Consider the following 19920-nt stretch of genomic DNA (forward strand, 5'->3'; position numbering starts at 1 on the left):
TACAAGAACTGTGGGACCTGAACATGTCCAGTCTCTGCTTTGAGAAGTTTGTCCTCAGTGGCATGAAGTGGTTTTGTTTTCTGTATACACGTTGATCCCGCAGTGCAGCGCTTGGGCCTTTGCTGCATTTGAAGTCATTTTGCCACCTTGCAGAAGAAGTGGAAGCTGTTATGATAAAGAAGGTTCCTGGATAAAAAGTTAGGGTGTTACTAGTCAGGACATCTTAATTTCCTAGTGCTCTTAGATAAGTGGGTTTGAGGGATGGTGGTTCCCCCCCCCCCCCCCCCCTAAACATTTTCTGGGCAGATGTCCAGGCCCTTGAGGTTCTGCCAGGAAGGTGCTGCAAAATGCTAAGCATGCTGCTCCCTGGTCCTATTGCTGTCCTGCAGCTGGTGTTGTGACTGTACCTCCTCCTATGTAAGCCTATTGACAGCTGTTCCAGACCAGGACCATGCCTCCCCTATTCCTGCCTCCCCAAATCTATAGCGTATATTGCTGGGGCCAGTGAGCATCAGTTTTTGTAGGCTGAGCTACACTAGTTGATTTGACTATGAAGCATGACTGGATTGAAAAAACAAGGCTATACCCTTGCTCTCACCCAAGCATCTGACTTCTGTGCAGCTTCATATGGTATGACAGAAAGGCTATAAAACTGAACTACAGCTAAGATGTTGCAGCATCCCCAGATGCTTCCTGGGGCAACAGGCATTTAGCTTCTAAAGCTGTAGGACCACATGGATGTGCTCAGCCTTCCCTTTGCTAGGGGCAAGAGTATGCTTTTACTGTCCTGGATTGACATACACCAAAGGCATGTTAAACCACTGGCAGGGCCAAGTACTCTGCAAGATGGTTGAGCTGTCAGTAGAGGGGCCTTCTGCCTCCTCTGTAATCAACTGTTTCTGCCCCACCTTTATTCTTATTTTCTTATCCTCTCAGACACCAGTCCCTATTGGGACTGCTTTGCCCAGGATACTGTAGAAGCAACTCTGAGCAGCAACATCCTGTTCTCAGCCATGCAAAAAAGACCCATAATGACCCTAGTGGATCTGTACAGAGGAGGTCCCTTTAGCACAAAGAAGTGGTACCTTATCTATCTAACAGTGGAAAGGACCAGATAAAGCTCTGTTACCCCACTCAGTCTTGGTACTCGCACGTTATCCCAGAGAGCATAGAAACAAACAGATACCACAGATGAGAATATGGTGTATGCATGGTGGTGAAAACTTGGAAGTTGAGAAGAATCCACATCATAGTCTGAGAGGCAAGTGTAGATTGTCTTGCGAAGGATGGAGTGTTCTTCAGAAGCCTTGGAGCAGGGCCAGTACTAGCTTACACACCCTTAAATTTCGGTGGGGTTGCACACCAGGAGAAGTCTGAGGTTTTGAGAACACATGCAGTCAATATCAGGATACTGCAGGAGCCTTCTTCCCCACACGGTTTGCCTGTGGCAGTCCCTTTATATGTGCAATTTCCTGCTTCCTGCACCCTATTCATCTATTCAGCCTCTGCTTAATGTACCTTCTCCTCCACTGATGTCATGCTCTGCTGCTGCCAAAGCCCCTGAGTTGGTCAAGCAATGGCAGGCTGCACAGTGCAATGCATGGAAATCACCCTGCCTCCAGTCAGAATGTGGTCCAGCAGTGACTGTGGGCTCTGTAACTGGCTTCAGCCTCAATATCTCATTCCCTTAAGTACTGTACAAGCAGTCTGTACACTGTTGGTATATCTGTTTCTGCTGTACTTTGGATTCAATAAATCCTATTAAAATTATTTTGGTTGGTTTATTTCAATGTGTTTGCGCAAGTTATTGTCCCTCTTCAGCTGGTGGTTGTACTTACTACTTGCCCTGCCAGCTGCAGGAAGCTAGACTTGCAGGTTGGAGGAATGGGAGGAGGAAGGCTGCAAGCAAATGCTGGACAAGAACAGGTGTGGGGAAAAAATGAAAAGTATTTCTTTGCCTGTCCTATATACAAAAGAGAAAAAACTAGGTACAGGCAAAATCTGGAGAGATGCCAACACTTTAAAGGTTCTCTGTAGAGCAGTCACCAGGGCCTATCCTGAAGAATGGGCCTCCAAACTCTGATGACTGAAGGTACCACAGTGATTCCCCTTGGACTTACTGATCCTGTACTGTGCCTGCCTCTTGGCCTCATCTTTCACAGATGTTACTCAGGATACAACAGGGAGACAATACCCCAATTTACAAATCACACTTGAGATTCTTTCTGAGGAACTTCCATCTCTGTGGCCAAACACCAACATCACTTGCCTCTTTAGAAGATGTTTCAGATTTTCCTGATTGGAGGTCAGGTTGCCAGTGAATTTATTTTGTGAAAAAAGGCCTTGCCCTTTGCAGCAGCTTGTGCACCAGGTACAGATTAACTTGAATGTATAGCCTAAGCCATAGTGGAATGTTTCTCCCTTGAAATGAACATAGGTAGGGAAGTCTCCATGTGTCAATGGTAAAGTCCCAACTTGGGTAAGTGTCTGCCATCTTTTTAACCCTGAGGAGTGGCAGAGCAGTCAGAGTCTGAGGTCTCAGCCTCTAACTTACTGGAGCAACCATCTTTTTCGAGCTTCCTCGGCCTTGCAAGTCTGTCCTTTGGCATGATAAATAAGAGGAGTGCTCAGCACAGATCTCCATGAATGTTGACTTCCCAGTTTTGCTGTGCCCACTGGTAATTCTAGCATGTTTGAACCATGATGCACTCTCACCAGTTTGCATTCTTTTCATGAACTCGCACTCTCTGCAGAAAGAGCAGCAGGACAGCAGAGGCATCAATAAAAGTGTTAATCTTGGCAATTTCCATCGAGGAGTCATCCTGAATTGCATTTCTTCTGTGTTGTATATGGCCTGATGCTACATGATTTCAGTGTTGAGCAGCAAATTTAGTTCCCAGTGTTCCTAGATGTGGTGTAGCAGTGATGCCAGTTTTACACGGTGCTTACTAGAAGATGTTCTGTGCATGTTACTGGCACTGCTTGAATGGAAAGTTTAAATGACATGCTATTTCCACAATGCTAAGATACAAATGGTGTCCCAGCCCAATAGTACTGCTTTCCAGTAGCTGCTTTTTGAGGCAGAGGCTGACCTCAGAAACGAAAGTTGGGCCCATCATAGGATCTGCCCAAAAAGTCAAGAGTAAAAGAGGGTTGGCATTGAGTGGACAATATATGACTGAATGGGGATGGATGTAGAGTAGTTTGTGATACTAGGTAGTACATTTCATCTAACCTCTATTCTAACAAAATATCAGCATCATGCAATCCTGCTTATTTAGCAGTGGGCATTTATGAGTTGATCCTATAACTGTCTAGAAGTAACTCAAATCTTTTTTGCTATGTGATTGGGCAGTGCACTATTCCAGCCTGTTTATCGAACAGCAGCAATGGAACTTGCTGTTATCCATTTTCTTAGTTCATGTTGGGATCAAGATAGTCTGTCAAGAGGACCAGTGTATCTGTTTTTTTTTTTTGCTGATGTTAGCAGGCCAAACAGAACTTCAGTTTGGTGCCGAGTGTTTAAAAATGTCTTTCTAAGCCTTAGGTATTTTTTCCTCTTTTCTTTCTTCCCACACTCTTGCTACTTATTGATTGCACAGTCTGAGCTACTCTTTTGTGTGTGTGTGTGACTATTAATAAATACTATTTTTTCTATACAGGTATTTTGGGTTTGGGTGTTGATGTGTTCAATTCAAAGTGATGGCATTTTAACCTCTTTCTGTTCGCTAGCTGCTGAGGTCTTCATACTGTTCCTACCTGCAGAGTAGTTCTGCCTGTATATTTGCAAGTTCTAAGTAAATTTGTCTTCAAAATGAGCCATGGTTGAAACAGGAGCCTTAGGAGGCCAGATGTTTAGATTCTGCTTTGACCACTGTCATATGCTAGATGGCCAAATTCTTTCTATTCTCTACCTTTCTCCTTCTCCCCTCTTTAAAATGATTTTATGCTTTTGAGGAGAAGATGGGGAAGAAAAAGGAGAGAATGAGAGAACTGTGCTTACTGAACTCTCCAACCTTCCAAACATACTAGCTCACTAGATTTTAACCTGTAGTCTATAGACCCTTGGCAGTCCGTGGTCTACTTTTTAGAAAAAAAATAAGTGTCTTCCTCTACCCTGTACAGTTGCCCCAATTTCTGAAATTTCTTAAGGAATCTGCATTTGCACTTGAGAATTTTTCAACCTTTTCAAGTATGCGTAGATCTGAAGTGTCTCCTGTTCTAGATGTCACCTATTAGCACAGGACTGAAATGGTTGTTATGTAAACCCCACAATCGTGTTGGAATGAGCTACCAGTCGGAAACCGTTCATGCATGGGTACTCCCAAGGTTTTCTTAGCAGTGGCTGCCCATATCTCACTAGATCAGGATGGACTGTGCTAGCCAAATCTGTCCAGATGGAGTCTTACATAAGCAATCTCAGCCTATAGATGCTTCTTTCTTTGTCTGAGAAACAGCTGATGTTTTGAAAAAGGAAGCAGTGTGTTATTTACCAGACAGCTATGACTTTGCGTAGAACATCTGTCCCATCTGTTTTCTGGTGCTCTGTAGAAGGCATGTGGTTCCAGAATAGCAAATCTTGGTTTTGACAATGATAGGCTGATGCTGATAGAAGAGTCTCTGATTTTGAATCCTACTGTAAAGGGTGGTGTTCTACACATGCAAGGTAAATCAACAGCGAGCTCTGGGAGTTAGCACAGATACTGCTGGGCAAAAGCCTGTCTGCTACATGTCAGGTAAGAATGCTGCTTCGGTTTGGTATCCCTTTGATATGTGAAACTTGAGGTGTTTTTTTATCAGGAAAATTAGACCATTCCATATGTTTTCTCTAGAAGGAACTGCTTCACAGAATAGCAACAGCTTGCTTATTCATTAACTTCTGCATGAACAGGGGTTGTGTTGTTTACTAGTGTTGGAATGAAAGGTTGTGAAAAAAACACATAAGTGATGCATGTGCCAAATGTAGATTTCTCCTGCTGAGAAGACAATTTCTTGCTCTTACACCTTCTGTCTCAAATTTGCACAAACTTTCCATTTCCCTTTGCCCAGCATGGCATTAAGCTGAACCTACACAAAAAAACTATATTAGTATAATTGCATCAACACAGGCATTTCACACAGAATCACAGAATGGCTGAGGTTGGAAGGGACCTCTGGAGATCATCTAGTCCAACCCCCCTGCTCAAGCAGGGTCACCTAGAGCACATTGCACAGGATCACGTCTAGGCAGGTTTTGAATATCTCCAGAGAAGGAGACTTCACAACCTCTCTGGGCAACCTCTTCCAGTCCTCTGTCACCCTCACAGTGAAGAAGTTTTTTCTCATGTTCAGATGGAACTGCCTGTGTTTCAGGTCGTGCCCGTTGCCTCTTGTCCTGTTGCTGGGCACCACTGAAAAGAGTCTGGCTCCATCCTCTTGACACCCTCCCTTCAGATATTTGTATGCATTAAGATGATCCCCTCTCGGCCTTCTCTTGTCCAGGCTAAACAGGCCCGGCTCTCTCAGTCTTTCCTCATAAGAGAGATGTTCCAGTCCCCTAATCATCTTCGTAGCCCTTCACTGGACTTGGTCCAGTAGTGCCACATCCCTCTTGTACTGGGGAGCCCAGAACTGGACACAGGACTCCAGATGTGGCCTCACCAGGGCTGAGCAGAGGGGCAGGATCACCTCCCTCCACCTGCTGGCAACACTCTTCCTGATGCAGCCCAGGATACCATTGGCCTTCTTGGCCACAAGGGCACCTTGCTGCCTCATGCTGAACTTGGTGTCCACCAGCACTCCCAGGTCCTTCTCTGCAGAGCTGCTTTCCAGCAGGTCAACCCCCAACCTGTACTGGTGCATGGGGTTATTCCTCCCTAGGTGCAGGACCTTGCACTCGCCTTTGTTGAACTTCATGAGGTTCCTCTCTGCCCACCTCTCCAGCCTGCCCAGGTCTCTCTGAATGGCAGCACAGCCCTCTGGTGTATTGGCCACTCCTCCCAGTTTTGTCTCATCAGCAAACTTGCTGAGGGTGCACTCTGTGCCTTCATCCAGGTCATTGATGAAGAAGTTGAACAAGACTGGACCCAGGACTGACCCCTGGGGGACACCACTAGCTACAGGCCTCCAACTAGACTCTGTGCCGCTGATCACAACTCTCTGAGCTCTGCCATTCAGCCAGTTCTCAATCCACCTCCCTGTCCACTCATCTAACCCACACTTCCTGAGCTTGTCTATGAGGATGTTATGGGAGACAGTGTCAAAAGCCTTGCTGAAGTCTAGGTAGACAACATCCACTGCTCTCCCCTTGTCTACCCAGCCAGTCATTCCATCAGAGAAGGCTATCAGATTGGTTCAGCATGATTTCCCCTTGGTGAAGCCATGCTGACTACTCCTGATCACCTTCTTGTCCTCCACATGCTTGGAGATGGCCTCCAGGATGAGCTGCTGCATCACCTTTGCAGGGATGGAGGTGAGGCTGACTGGCCTGTAGTTCCCTGGGTCCTCCTTCTTGCCCTTCTTGAAGACTGGGGTGACATTGGCTTTCTTCTGGTCTTCAGGCGCCTCTCCTGTTCTCCATGACCTTTCAAAGATGATGGAGAGTGGCCTAGCAATAACATCTGCCAGATCCCTCAGCACTCATGGGTGCATCCTATCAGGGCCCATGGATTTGTGCATGTCAAGTTTGCCTAAATGATCTCTAACCCGATCCTCCTCGTCCAAGGGAAAGTCTTCCTTTCTCCAGATTTTCTCTCTTGTCTCCAGGGTCTGGGATTCCTGAGGGCTGTCCTGAGCAGTAAAGACTGAAGCAAAGGCGGCATTCAGTAACTCTGCCTTCTCTGCATCCTTCGTCACCAGGGCACCCACCCCATTCAGCAATGGGCCCACATTTTCCCTAGTCTTCCTTTTGCCACTGATGTATTTGAAGAAGCCCTTCTTGTTGTCCTTGACATCCCTTGCCAGATTTAATTCCAAACGGGCCTTAGCCTTCCTCGTCGCATCTCTGCATACTCTGACAACGTGCCTATAGTCCTCCCAAGTGGCCTGTCCCCCTTTCCACTTTCTGTAGACTTCCTTCTTCTGGTTGAGTTTTGCCAGGAGCTCCTTGCTCATCCATGCAGGTCTCCTGCCCCCTTTGCTTGACTTCCTACTCATAGGGATGCACCGCTCTTGAGCTTGGAGGAAGTGATGCTTGAAGATTAACCAGCTCTCTTGAATGCCCCTTCCTTCTAGGGCCCTAACCCATGGGATTCCTCCAAGTAAGTCGCTGAAGAGTCCAAAGTTTGCTCTCCTGAAGTCCAGGGTTGCAATCCTACTTAGTGCCCTGCTGCCTCCTCGCAGGATCCTGAACTCCACCATCTCATGGTCACTGCAGCCAAGGCTGCCCCCGACCTTCACATCTTCCACCAGTCCTTCTTTGTTTGTTAGTACCAGGTCCAGCAGCACACCTCTCCTTGTTGGCTCCTGCACCACCTGTGTCAAGAAGTTGTCACCAGTGCTCCGCAGGAACCTCCTGGACTGTTTGTGCCTAGCTGTGCTGTCTTTCCTGCAGATATCGGGGTGGTTGAAGTCCCCCATGAGAACCAGGGCCTGGGATTGTGAGGCTACTTCCAGCTGTCTGCACAAGGCCTCACTGACTTCCTCTTCCTGATCAGGCGGCCTGTAGTAAACACCCACAACAGTGTTACCCATGCTGGCCTGCCCTTTAATCCTTACCCATAAGCTCTCAGCTTGCTCTTCATCCACCCCTAGGCAGAGCTCAATACATTCCAGTTGCTCTCTCACATAAAGAGCAACTCCACCACCTCGCTTTCCTGGCCTGTCTTTCCTAAAAAGCACATAGCCATCCATGACAGCATTCCAGTCATGTGAGCTATCCCACCATGTCTGTGTAATTGCAATGAGATCGTGGCCCTGCGACCGCACACAGATTTCTAGTTCTTCCTGTTTATTCCCCATGCTGTGTGCATTGGTGTACAGGCACTTCAGAGAGGTGATCAAGAATGCAGGTTTCCCAGGAGGGGTACAAGAGGATCCTCCATAGCCATGTCCCGTGCGCACTTCCCTGGCTGCATGCACCTGCTGGAGGCATCCCAACTTGAACCGTGTTTTGCCAACTACCCTGTCACTATAAACTCTCCCCTTCCCCCATCTTTCCTAGTTTAAAGCCCTCCTTACCAGGTTGGCCAGCCTGTTGGCAAAGACACACGTGCCCCGCTTAGTGAGGCATCCTTTGGACATTTGCATCCTTTTGACTGTGAAAGTACCATGAACTTTATCCAGGCAACTTCCAGTTGCCTGGATAGTAACTAACAGCCTTTCAAAGGCATGAAGTGGCTAAATTCAAAACTGCCAGCCAGAAATTATGCCAACTTTAAGTACTTGATCATAATTTTACAACTGAATAACCACTATGCAATTTTTGTTGTGATGCAGTTCGATTCAACACCCTCTCTAGAGCATGAAAAGTCAATGAGGGTAAAGGTTGCCTCCAGTTCAAAACAGGAAATTATGTACAATAGAGAAAGTGATTTAAAAAGGAACTAAAAGCGACATCGGAGGGAATTAAATCCTTACAGGCAACTTAAAGATCCCACACTGAAAGCATAACGCAAGTGTATGTCATATATCAAAAAAGACATGAGAAAGGGCAAAAGAATGCCATTGTGGCTGAACAAGTGGAGTAAAGATGTGTATTTAAAATAAGAAGCCATCCATCAAAAAGCTGAAGTGATGTCCTAATGCAGAAAGTAGAAAGGGTCATGAACTCTATCAGGTTGGATGTAAAATTGCAGTAAAGCTGGTGAAGAAAGACTTTGAAGAACACCTAACAGAAGCTATTGAAAATGCTAATATCTGTTTTCAAGCAAATCAGGAGCTGGGGGCCTGCCAGAAAGTTTGTAGGGCCTGTAGAGTCTGTTGAGGATACTGAGCTACTGAAGGTAGCAAAGTGAAAGATGTTGGAGAGGAACTATGGGAATGATCTTCCAAAGGTGAGTGAGCAGGCAGTGAGATGACAGATGAGATTCAGCACAGATGAAAGGAGATCAGTGCATGTGGGTGGAATGCGTTGTAACTTTACAGATAGACTGATGATGGGTTTTGAACCGACTATGACCCGTCGAGAGTGAGATCTTTGGGTTATAATAGCTTCATGAAAACATCAGTTTGGTGGTAGAAAGAATGATAAGGGGGAAAATGCTAGGATGAACGGCAGAGGTCTAGGGAAAAGAACAGAGAACAACTGTAGCCTCCTTCCTTTGTGGTGCACCTTCATCTCCAATCTCAAACGCAATGCGTTAAATCTGGAAAAGGTTCAGAAAAGATCAGAAACACAGGAACAGCTAAATAAGCCAGTACTCATCTGTCTGGGAAAAGGTTCATTATGGAGGATTTTATAGAGGTCTTTATAGCTATGTATGTTTTGGAGAGAGTTAACACATAGTTTGCCAACTTCTCCAGTGCAAGAACTAGAGGATATCAAATAAAAATAGTAAGAGAGAGGTTTTTCACACAGTTTGCAATTAAGCTGAGAAGGTCCTTGTTGCAAGATACTGTGGATGGTGAGTGTTCATGTATGCTCAAGGGAGGATGGGAGAATTTCATGGAAAGAAAATCTTTTGGGGGTTACAAAATACATCAAATCTCCATCTGGGTTAGTGTATCTGTATGCTGCAGGTGGTTGGAAAGTGGTAACGGTATTCAGGAAGATCATGATATATGCACATCCTATTCTTATGCTTTCTTGTAGGCATCTCCTGGTTGAACAAGATACTTGTCTAGATTGACCCTGTATCTGGTCCGGTATGGCAACTCTTTAAGAACACGCAGATGAAATCTCATCTCTGCCTTCCGGGTCTTAACAGTAGCTTCTGGAAGTAGTTCAGTAAAGGTGGTAGAAAGGTTAAACAGTCCAGGAAATCTGCATACTTAGGTTTGGGGGAGGCATTTGGGAAGTTTGATTCAGCCCATATTAAAACAGTACTGGCTTTTGTAAAGGAAAGCTATTGAGGAACTGGAAGTGTGAGTAATATAGTTCGAATCAACGAAAAGGTTGTAATAACATAGACCTGTTACTAGGTGGCGATAGTAAGTTATTAATGATGCAGAAAAGTTTGTGTTGAACAAGTATTTTTTCCTTTTGAGAAGTACAAGGATGTATTTGTAAAATGCATGTGTTGAGCTATTCCCTCTGGTAATCAGAGATGATGCCAAACAACTTCTGATAGAGATACGTCATTTAAATCAACAGGCCCAGATAACTTTCACCTAGAAGTATCAGAAATGCTGGTTGTTACTTTTGGTTTGGAATACTGGGAAATTCCAGAAGACTGGCTGAAGTTTGCCAGTGCTGGAATGATGTGTATGTCATTACCCTGACATTTATCCTGGGCAGAATTTCAGAAATACTGATACATTATTTCCTTAATAAATAACTAAAGGTTAGGCATATAATTAATGTCACTCAGCTTGTGTTTATGGAAAGTACAGTAAGTTCTCTTGAACAAACCTGGCTTGTTTTTTTAAGATGACCGTGGTGATTTGATAAAGCTGATGACATAGATTTAATTCACTTAGCATTGTGTCAGGAACCAGATTCAGCACTACACAACATTTGAGTTGGTAAAATTAACTCTGTATATCATTAGTAAAGTGCTGGATGAGTGAAATTTCCTTAACTGATAGTATCAGTTGTTGTCAGTGGAGAAATCTTCTTCAGATCAAGCTGTTCCCGGGTGCTGTTGCAGTACATACCATGCCTGATGCTGTCCTCAGATCCGTTGTTCAGTAACTTCTCACTGGAATTTATCTACCTTTGGTGGTACAGTAGGTAGTGATTTTATGAAACACAACTGTGCAGGAGCAGGAGGAGTTTTAATTATTCAGTGTAGTGATTTGTTGGTAATGGAGCAACAAAGTCTCTTTTATTTAAAAATTGTAGTGTCTTCACTGGCAAAAATGTATTGCAAAATTGTTCTCACAATTGGGCACCCTGTTGCATTTCTCATGTTAGCCTGACCTCATGGGTATACATGGATATGTAAGCATTTAACTACTTAGATGTAAGTGATGCAAAGTTACTATTAAATGGAAGGTTTGTGATGCCAGGAATGTTTTGTATGCAGAAGAGTTAAAAGTTTGTATTTGGACTGTATTATTAACTAGCTTAGGTGATAAACTGATAAGAGTTATCATCTAAAGTTCCCAAACAGCTTCACTGAAGAAGTTTATTTATACACATGTAACAGGTCTGTGTTTGGGGAGACTAAAATAATAGAGTAGTGATAGCAGCCTTTCACAGACCAACAGCAGAGAAAATAAAGAGACAGTAGAAGGGAACCATAGTGCTAAAAACTTAATATTTCACTAAATAGTCTTAGTGAAAGCTTGACAACAGACTCTAGGGTCCTTATCACTTCCTCCTTTGTTTTTGGCAACCCAATTTGGCATCATTTTTGAGCTTGCTGAGAGTGCTGTCTGTGCCATTCTTCCAGGCTTTATGAAGATATGAAACAGGACTGGTGCTTGTTTGGAGCTGGCGCTAGCAAGAGGGAGCTGACTGTTGGGACATCTAAGTCTGTTACTGTAGAGGCATTGGATTTACTGGAGGAAATTATTCGCCATTTATAGATTTTGCTTCCCTAAGAGCCCTTCACACCTTTCACCCCAAACTCTGAGATTCAAAATCTTGGGACTATGGCATAATTCAGTCTTGCTCTAATCCATGACTTTGCTGTTGGCATTCATGTGGTGTGGTGCAATAAGCAGAGGGTCTTGGGTGTGCACTGAATGTCTCCTGCTTTTCTGAGAAGCAGTGAGCATGTGTGTGCTCTGATGGCAAGCATTCCTAAGCCCATGTAGCTGCTCACCATTCAGGGGGATTAAATTTGCAGTGCCCTCATGTTTTGTATGAAAATCATAGGTCACAAAAGTGCTCCAGCCCATCTTCACAGGTGGCTTCTCCTCTCTGTGGTTTGCAGTGTATTAAATCTTTTTTTGCCTTATTGCAGGATGCACATGTTCTACTTTTTAACCCATCTACTCTGATGGTTCTTCCATTTCTTTTGTAGTCCCTTTACCAAAACTATTGCTCCACATTTAACTGTAGGTGGTCAAAACACCTTCTTTGGCTTCTGCTTCTGTTTGGCACGGTCTGCCCAAGGATCCAGCCTGATCTGTTTACAGTGAAGGTGATTGTTAGTATGTTGTGTCTGTCCATCTCAAGCTTTTCAATACCAGTTCCTCTCTCTACCAAACATGGTTTTGATTGTGTAGTTTGTAGGAATGCTCAGCCTTCTTCTGCCCTTACTTTCTGAGGTTGCTCTCAAAGCTTTGCCCTTTGAGATTTCAGGCAAGTCTGGAGATGGCTGTGTAGTTGGCATCTGTACAGCCTCCCAGCCCTGTGAAAGGAGTCTTCTCCTTCCATGAAACAGGCATCGGGAGTGTGGCAGAAGAGAACAGAGACCTCCATACTGCTAGACTGCAAGACCCCTTGAAGGGGAATTTTTTGGGGGGGTATAGCTTTTGCTTGGAAATATGCTGGAGAAAAGAGTGAGTGAGAGTGTCAAGGTTGTTTCATTCAGCAAAGCAAGTCAGGAGAGAAAGATCCATGAGAAACTGCTTAGTGGCTGTGCAGAGTGCCTTCCTCCAAAGAGCTGTACAAGATCCTGATTGCTCTTGAAGTCTTCCTGTAAGACAGGGTGTGTTATGCCTTCTTAAACTGTGTGAGAACAGAACTGTTTCTCATGACTCCCTACCTGCCTTAGCTGGTCTCCTAAGAGAAGAAAGTATAAGCCATCTTGAGCAGTTATGGGAACTGAACTTGGCAGGCATGGGTTAAGGGATTTAAGTGGCATTCACAGAATCACGCTGTGGCCCACAGTGCTGGGAGGCATTGTGCTTTCTCTCATCTGCAGGAGGAAAATGAAACAGAGTCCTGAAAAGAGAAGACCACTGTACAACCTGAAGAAGACTTCAGCTTTTAGTGGATGGATTAATAGCTCTTCTTTGCAATGGTTAGCAGTTATACTTGCATAGAAGAAACTCACAAAAGAATTTGGAATAGAATTGAGATAGAATAGAACAAAATATGGAACTCAGAATAATGGAATTACTGTAAGATGTAGATGAGAGCAAGAAGGCAGGGAGCAATCACTGATCCCAACTTTAACCCCATACCCAGTGTTACTGACAAAAGAAATAAAGATATTGGTGTATTGTGAAAAGTTCCAATTGACCATTAAGAGTTACGTTTTAAGCTATCTACAGAAAGGGTGCTGTTGTTGCCCAAAGGAGACACAGAAATCTTTATAAACTGTTAGAAGGGAAATAAGAATCTGCGAATGCAAAAATTACCCCTAACCTTTCTGTTATGCCTGTGAACAGTGCTTGCAGGCACAGCTGCAGTTGGCTGAGAATTGTTTTATTAAATGGTTTTGCTGGAAAATTCTGTTAGTGGGAAACACAAACGTTTTGCAAAGAAGAGTTTGTTTCACCCCATGCAAGATGAATCAGAAAAACGATTTTGACATTTTTTAAAACAAGAAATCTTTATCTTATCAAAATGACTTTTTGGCAATTTATTCTTTTTATTATTTTTGATAAATGGTAAATGAGGTTGAAACATCAATGATGTGTTATGATTGATGAAAATTAGTTTCAGTTTTCAATTATTGGTCTATGAAAATTAAGATTTTTAATCTCTGTTTCAACTCAGAATGAATTGGGGGTGGTAATCAAAATCTCAAATTTCCTACCAGAAAGTTGTGTCCTGAGAGCTGTCATTTTTCTAAACTAGCTTCATTGTTGACCTGTTCTTTTTTCTTTCTGCAGGGTGGGATAAACATTCGTATGGGTATCATGGTGATGATGGGCACTCCTTCTGTTCTTCGGGGACAGGACAGCCCTATGGTCCTACATTCACAACTGGAGATGTTATTGGCTGCTGCGTCAACCTTATCAACAATACCTGCTTCTACACGAAAAATGGCCACAGTTTAGGTAAGCAGAGAAGGGTGTTCTCAGGAGAAAGGTGCTCCTGCCCTGCTCTCCCTGCCGTTTACTCTACTACTTTACATGGGTTTTAGCTGTTGTCCCACATTTGTGAGTAAGATTTAAGAAAAGGAAGAGAAAAGAACACTCAGCAAAAGTCAGGAGTTGTAAGGTGCCTCCAAGACATGAATACTTCTAGCATGTAAAGTGACTTCTATACTGCTCAATTTCTTGAAGGAGGTTAGGATTGCATTCCCAGCTTCTGCTCCTTTCTTCTGCTACTGCACAACCGGTGCAGCTCGGTTGGATAATACAGTTAATGGCTGGCAGCAAGGAAATACAGAAGTGGGAAGTTTAGTTAGAACTAACTACAAAGCCACTGTGTCATTCAGTGGCTTTTCACTTTTTAAAGGGACTTGTCTATCTTTGAGCTCATTGGTCCAAGTAGTCTCAAAGCTAGACATTAATTCAGTATAAGATGTCTTATACTGAAGCTAATCTGAAGCACTGATATATAATTTGGTTCATTCCACAGCCATTTCAGTATTTCCCCTGAAGTTAAGGAATTTCAGATTTTGCCCAAATGAATATCTCACAGATGTTTTCCAGGCATCCATTGTATCTGATTTGTCTAAAATAGTAAGTTGTAGCCATTTGTATTTAAAATGTCTTTCCTTTGTGGATGACCCTCTCCCCCTCCCCCCCCCCAACGGGTTAATTTCCAGTCATTTGTTTTGTCACTGCAGTGTATTTTGATAAGATGATCTCGCTTTCTGAGCGGGAATTCATTTGGTTTGGCAGGGGGAAAGCATTCCTTTCCTTTGCTTCTCCTTGCTGCATCAGTTCTACTTGATTGAATTCAAGGTGAAGAAGCTGGTAGAAAAATACCACATTCAAAACCTTTATCAGAAAAAGAGTTGTTTTGGGTGACTGACTGGGCAGAAGGAAGGAGTGGGACTGGAGAGCAGTGTGTGTGCAGCCTGGATAGTGCATAAGTTTTAGTGAGCTCTTGGCGGGAGAAGGAGCAAGCTATGTTGCAGGTATATCGGAGACATGGATCTAAGATGGAGAGCTTTTTTCCCCTCATATCTCAAGAAGACTCCTCCTTTTGAGGCAGATGCAAAAAGGCCTCAAGCTCATGCAGACAGAATTTCTTTGGAGATTGGTTTTCAGTTTTCCTCTGATTTCATAGTCACCATTTGTTAATAGGTGAGGAGATTGTTGGCTAGAAATGAGGCACATGAGTTCCCAGAAACTTTCAGTGTTGATTTGGTAATAGTGAATTCAGCAAATAGTTCTAATGCTTTGCGACAGGTCAAGAGGTCTCAAGCCCCAAATGGAAAAAAAAAAAATTCAAGCATCCTTTGAGATTTGTTTTTAACATTCTGATATTATAAATGGAACCCTCATTAGAAGCTGCCTGGGGAGTTACTCAGAATTGAGAATGTTTCTTTAGGAATCTGGTCTGGCTTCTTTTCTGAAGTTATAATTATTTGTCAGCCAGACCAGGTGTGATGCTAGGGGACTCTTGATGCGAACTTCTGGCTTATCAGCTGGCAAGACCAATCACAAAGGGTGAGAAATCATTTGTAGTCCATGTATTAGTGAATTGCCCAGATTCTAATAGCTGGATTATTTTACGTTTAACTCATAATCTGTGGGCATTGACCTCATCAGTCCTGTGCTGGGAAGACCAGCAGAGGTGTGAAAGCAACAACTGGTGAAGTAGAACAGGAGCTGTTGCTTAGGAGTGAGACAAGTTCACCATGCAGCAGTGTTTAAGATGCTGAAATAGTTGAAGAGATTTCACAAAATCTCTCCTTTTAGTTACTGTCCTTGATTTTGAGTGTGTATAGTGGTTTGTGTTGTGCCACTTACTTTGGCTGTTTTCCTTTGTTTGAGTGGGTGGTTTTCCAGCTTCACGGGTTTTTAGCCTGACAGTGCTGTTCCTTTCCTCCACAATGAAAGCACACTAGCCAGGAAGAAACCAGGTCTTCTATTTAATGCATACAATTTGTTCATTTGAAATTTAACACCTTTTTAGTTGCCAGAAGTTTGCAGAGTAGAGAGGATGTCAGCTGAAATTCTCTGGGAATGCTGACACTTGGTTTACTTTAATCCATGCTGTTGTTACAGCCATGTAAGCCGTATTAAAGCCATGTTGTCTGGGCAGATGTAGCCAAACAAAGAGAACAGTTTAGTGACTTTTGTATCATTTTTCATTACTACAGCCTCCTGATTCTTTGCCTCAGGTTCTGCTCAGCATTTTGTTTTGTTCAGGACATTTGGAGGTGTTTGCCACAGTGAAATTGCTTAGTCTTCCTTTCTTGATTTTTAGTGCTCCTTTTCTTTCAAAGATAGTTTTCTTTGGTGGAAAGCTTGTGTTTTCTAATCTGACACTGAATGATCCCATGGAGGGCAGCTTACCCCAGCTGTGGGAAGGAGTAGGAAAGAAAGGGAATTAAATTACATTCTGCCTACAGAACAACAGTGGATTATTGGAGTCATTGTCTCCTGGGTATCCTCCTCTTGGACTTTTCAGATGTAGTGGTATGAGACATGATATGTATGAGAAAATTATAGGTGGGAGAGGCTCCTGAACTTTCACAACTCGCTCATTCATTTACCAGCTCTTCCTTCAGCTGTAGTGGGACCATGATTATGCTCAGGAGGGATGATGTGTGTAGAAGAGAGTGTAATCGAAGTACTGGGGAGTAGCAGGCTGTCAATCATTGCTGTGCTGATCCCCGCAACAGCTGCTGGAACATTTTACTGTCTTCTTACAAAATCAAAATTAAAACTTCAGCCAGAAAGACTGTTGTTAAGGGCCAGGAGTGTCTATTTTTGCCACTAATAGAGAAACACAGGGTTCAAGAGAAGAAGTGCTTCTCGTTCAATGCTGAGGAGAGCCTATCTGAGCACTGCATAACCACAGATACCAGTCGCGTGGCTGTGGCACAGCTTCTCATTGTCACCGAACAGAGTAAATGTGAGGGGGGAGGTGAGACACGTGTCAGCAGAGGATCCAAAACCAGAAGGAGGTAGGAGCAGTGATTTACTTGGAAGTCAAGACCCTTTGTGCACTGGTAGAAATATCTTCATGAAGATCTTGAACATTTCATGATGCTTAACACTAAACTGAGTATCTCATTTCTGTGTTGTGTAAACCCAAGATTTGTCAGAAAGGGGATGAATGTGCTTTTCCTTGGTGTTCCCTGACACAAAATCTTTAGCCACTGAAGCTGTATATATCTCCTCTCAGGAAAAGAGGTCATTGTGTAATTTTGCTATACGTATCAAAAATATTTATGAGGTTAATAAGCCCCTTTGTGATGCCAGTTAGTTTGAAAGCAGGGTTTTGGTGCCCTGCCTCTGGGCATTTGAATGTGTCTTACTTTTAAGGGAGATGCTGTAGCTTTACTCTTTCCCTAAAGAATAGGGCAGGATGGTATTCTCTCTTCAGCTTTTTCTTTCTCTCCTCTTCATCTGTTGTTTAGACTCTCCCCTCCTTTGTTTCCTTTGCAGTTTTCTCCTGTTTCTTAACTATGACCTTCCATTGTCTCCATATTTTTCCATTTAATCAGATCTATCAGGAGCACCATATAAGAACTGTTGGCCTGGCCATTGCAAACTTTGGATGTTCTGGTTGGAGCTAGGTCTTGAACTTTGTTTGTAGATGTCACAGGGAAACTGTTTGTTTTAACATCTTACATAGTCTTAACTCTCTGTTCTGTGAAATGTCTTGAATATCTTCTTTTGGCTGCTGATGAAACACTTTTGACGAGTTCTAAGCAGAGTCATGGCCAGAAAAAAAATGATGAGATGTTGCTAGAGTGTGAATTAAGAGAGACGGGGAGAAATGTAAGAAATGTTGGTGCTCCAGCTATTAAGCAGAGTCTGGGAAGTAGGAGATGATAAGAGAATGTGACTGCTACCGGTTTCTGGTTAAGTGGATGAGTTTGCTGAAGGACTGCTGTGTGAGTGTTTCAGTTCTCAAACTTTGAGAGTAGATCCTGCTGAACTATGGACCAGCAGGTCTGTAAAAACAGCATGCAAGGCTCTGAAGTCCTGGCATAGACAACTTCATGTAGTCTGTGTGATTTCTAGTGCAGGTACTTGGAAAGACCAAGTTAACCTGTAAAGTAAAATATTCATTCTGCAACCAGTTTAGAGACTAACAGGAATGTTGGGGAAAATGAAGAAATCTGTTTGTCATAGAGGCTCACAAATGTGCTTTCCAGCTTTGCTCAGGTTTAACAAGTTGAGTGTCCTCCAACATGGCTTACAGAAAGCAAGAGCATTGGGAGGTTTAAAACAAGACTTTATGGATGAACTAAATTTAAAATGAATGGAAAATATCAAACTTGGCTGCAGCCTAATTCCTCTGTAAGAACAGTTTTACCAAGTGGCTTGATTGGATGGTAATGTTTCCAGGAGTGTGTAGGGATGTGTATGTTTAATAGTGCTTCTCCTCAGCAGCAAATTGTAGAAGTATTCAAGTATTTCATGGGTTGACATATCCCAGTCTACTCTTTAAGATGCCCATCTTGATGAATGTATTGTTGCTTATTGCAAACCATCAGCACTGCTTTTGGGTTCCCTGTACAATGGTTACCTAAACAGAAGCCAGAGGAGTACCCTGTTATATACCAAGTGGAATGTTATGTTGTGGCCGATCACCCAGGTGCATGTTGTCTGGTGCAAATTTAATTCTGAAACATACTGTGGAGAAAATGGCCAACTGTGAGGCAGACAGGATGATTGTTGCTGGGTGGAGGCTAGAATTGGCTGGAAGATCCCCAAGCTTTTATGCACAGGGATGCATGCAGGTGTTTGGTAGTCATGGATTGGTGAAGGTCCTTTGATTAGATGGTAGGTGGAAGTGGTGGGACGAGGGATATATATAGCTTTGCTCATTCCCCTCCCCCAGATTAGGTCCATATCTGTCCTGGAACAACCTGCCTTGGGGTGTGTGGAGAAGGGAATGGGCAGTCTTTGTTAAGTTTGTCCTCCTGGGAACTCAGTGCCTGGTCACACTGTCTCCTAGCACTGAACCTTCATGTAAAGTTAATGCTTTTTTATCACTATTACGCTGATCAGATTAACGTCATGGACTTGCAGGAGATGCACTTTGTACACCCTCGCTCTTGCTTCCTGAGCTCTTGAGCTGTCCAGTTCTTTAGTCTTTAAATTCCTGAAGTTTGTTACTTTAAATTGAATCTGAGCTTTGGAAGTGTTGCAGAAACAGAGTGCAGTTTAAATTCAATTCCATTCAAATTCAGCTAACTAGTTAAAGCTGTGATTCTTTTGCTTTCTGCTGTTGACTTTGTTGGATGCAGGTATGTAGAGGTGCAGATTCTGGATGAACTCTCTCTAAGCAGACATATTTGTGCAGCAGATTTCTAGATCTGTACACTGAATAAAGCATTTATTGGTCTTAGTTATGGAATAGAGGGAACAAAACATATAAATCCCTTAATTTAAAGGTAGTGTGGAAAGTTTATTTAAAGAATCATGTAATAATTTAGTTTGGAAAGGATTTCTGGAGGTCATCCATCTAACCCCTTACTGAAAGCAGTGCCAACTAGATTAGGTTATTCAGAAGCTTCTCAGGTTTTTACTGTCTTCAGGAATGGAGATCCCACAGTCTCTCTGGTCCCATTTCAATGTCTGACTACCCTCATGTTGAATTTTTTTTCCTGATATCTAATAAGAATTTCCCTTGTTGCAACTATTTCCTCCTGTCTCCTGTCACCAGGCACCTCTGAGAAAAGTCTGACTCTGTATTTCCTGTACCCTCCCATTAGGTAGTTCTAGGCAGCAATAAGATCCCCCCTTTACCTTCTGTTCTTAAGACTGAACAGACCCATTTCCTTCAGCCTTTCCTCATGTATCATGTGACTTGAGCCTCCTGACTGTCTTGGTGGCCTCTGCTGGACTTGCCTGTCA

At 43.3% G+C, this 19920-nt stretch overlaps 1 protein-coding gene across 2 annotated transcripts in view; it reads left to right on the forward strand.

Moving 5' to 3' along the window:
- The window catches only part of RANBP10 (RAN binding protein 10), an 84166-nt gene that overhangs the window by 32596 nt on the left and 31650 nt on the right, over positions 1-19920 (forward strand). For both annotated transcript variants that reach the window (XM_067302819.1, XM_067302820.1), the window contains exon 4: positions 13813-13980. In XM_067302819.1, coding sequence (XP_067158920.1) covers positions 13813-13980 — 168 coding nt within the window. The remainder of the gene's footprint in view (positions 1-13812; positions 13981-19920) is intronic.

The sequence above is a fragment of the Apteryx mantelli genome, chromosome 10 (genome assembly GCF_036417845.1).
Source record: "Apteryx mantelli isolate bAptMan1 chromosome 10, bAptMan1.hap1, whole genome shotgun sequence".
NCBI classification, from domain to species: domain Eukaryota; kingdom Metazoa; phylum Chordata; class Aves; order Apterygiformes; family Apterygidae; genus Apteryx; species Apteryx mantelli.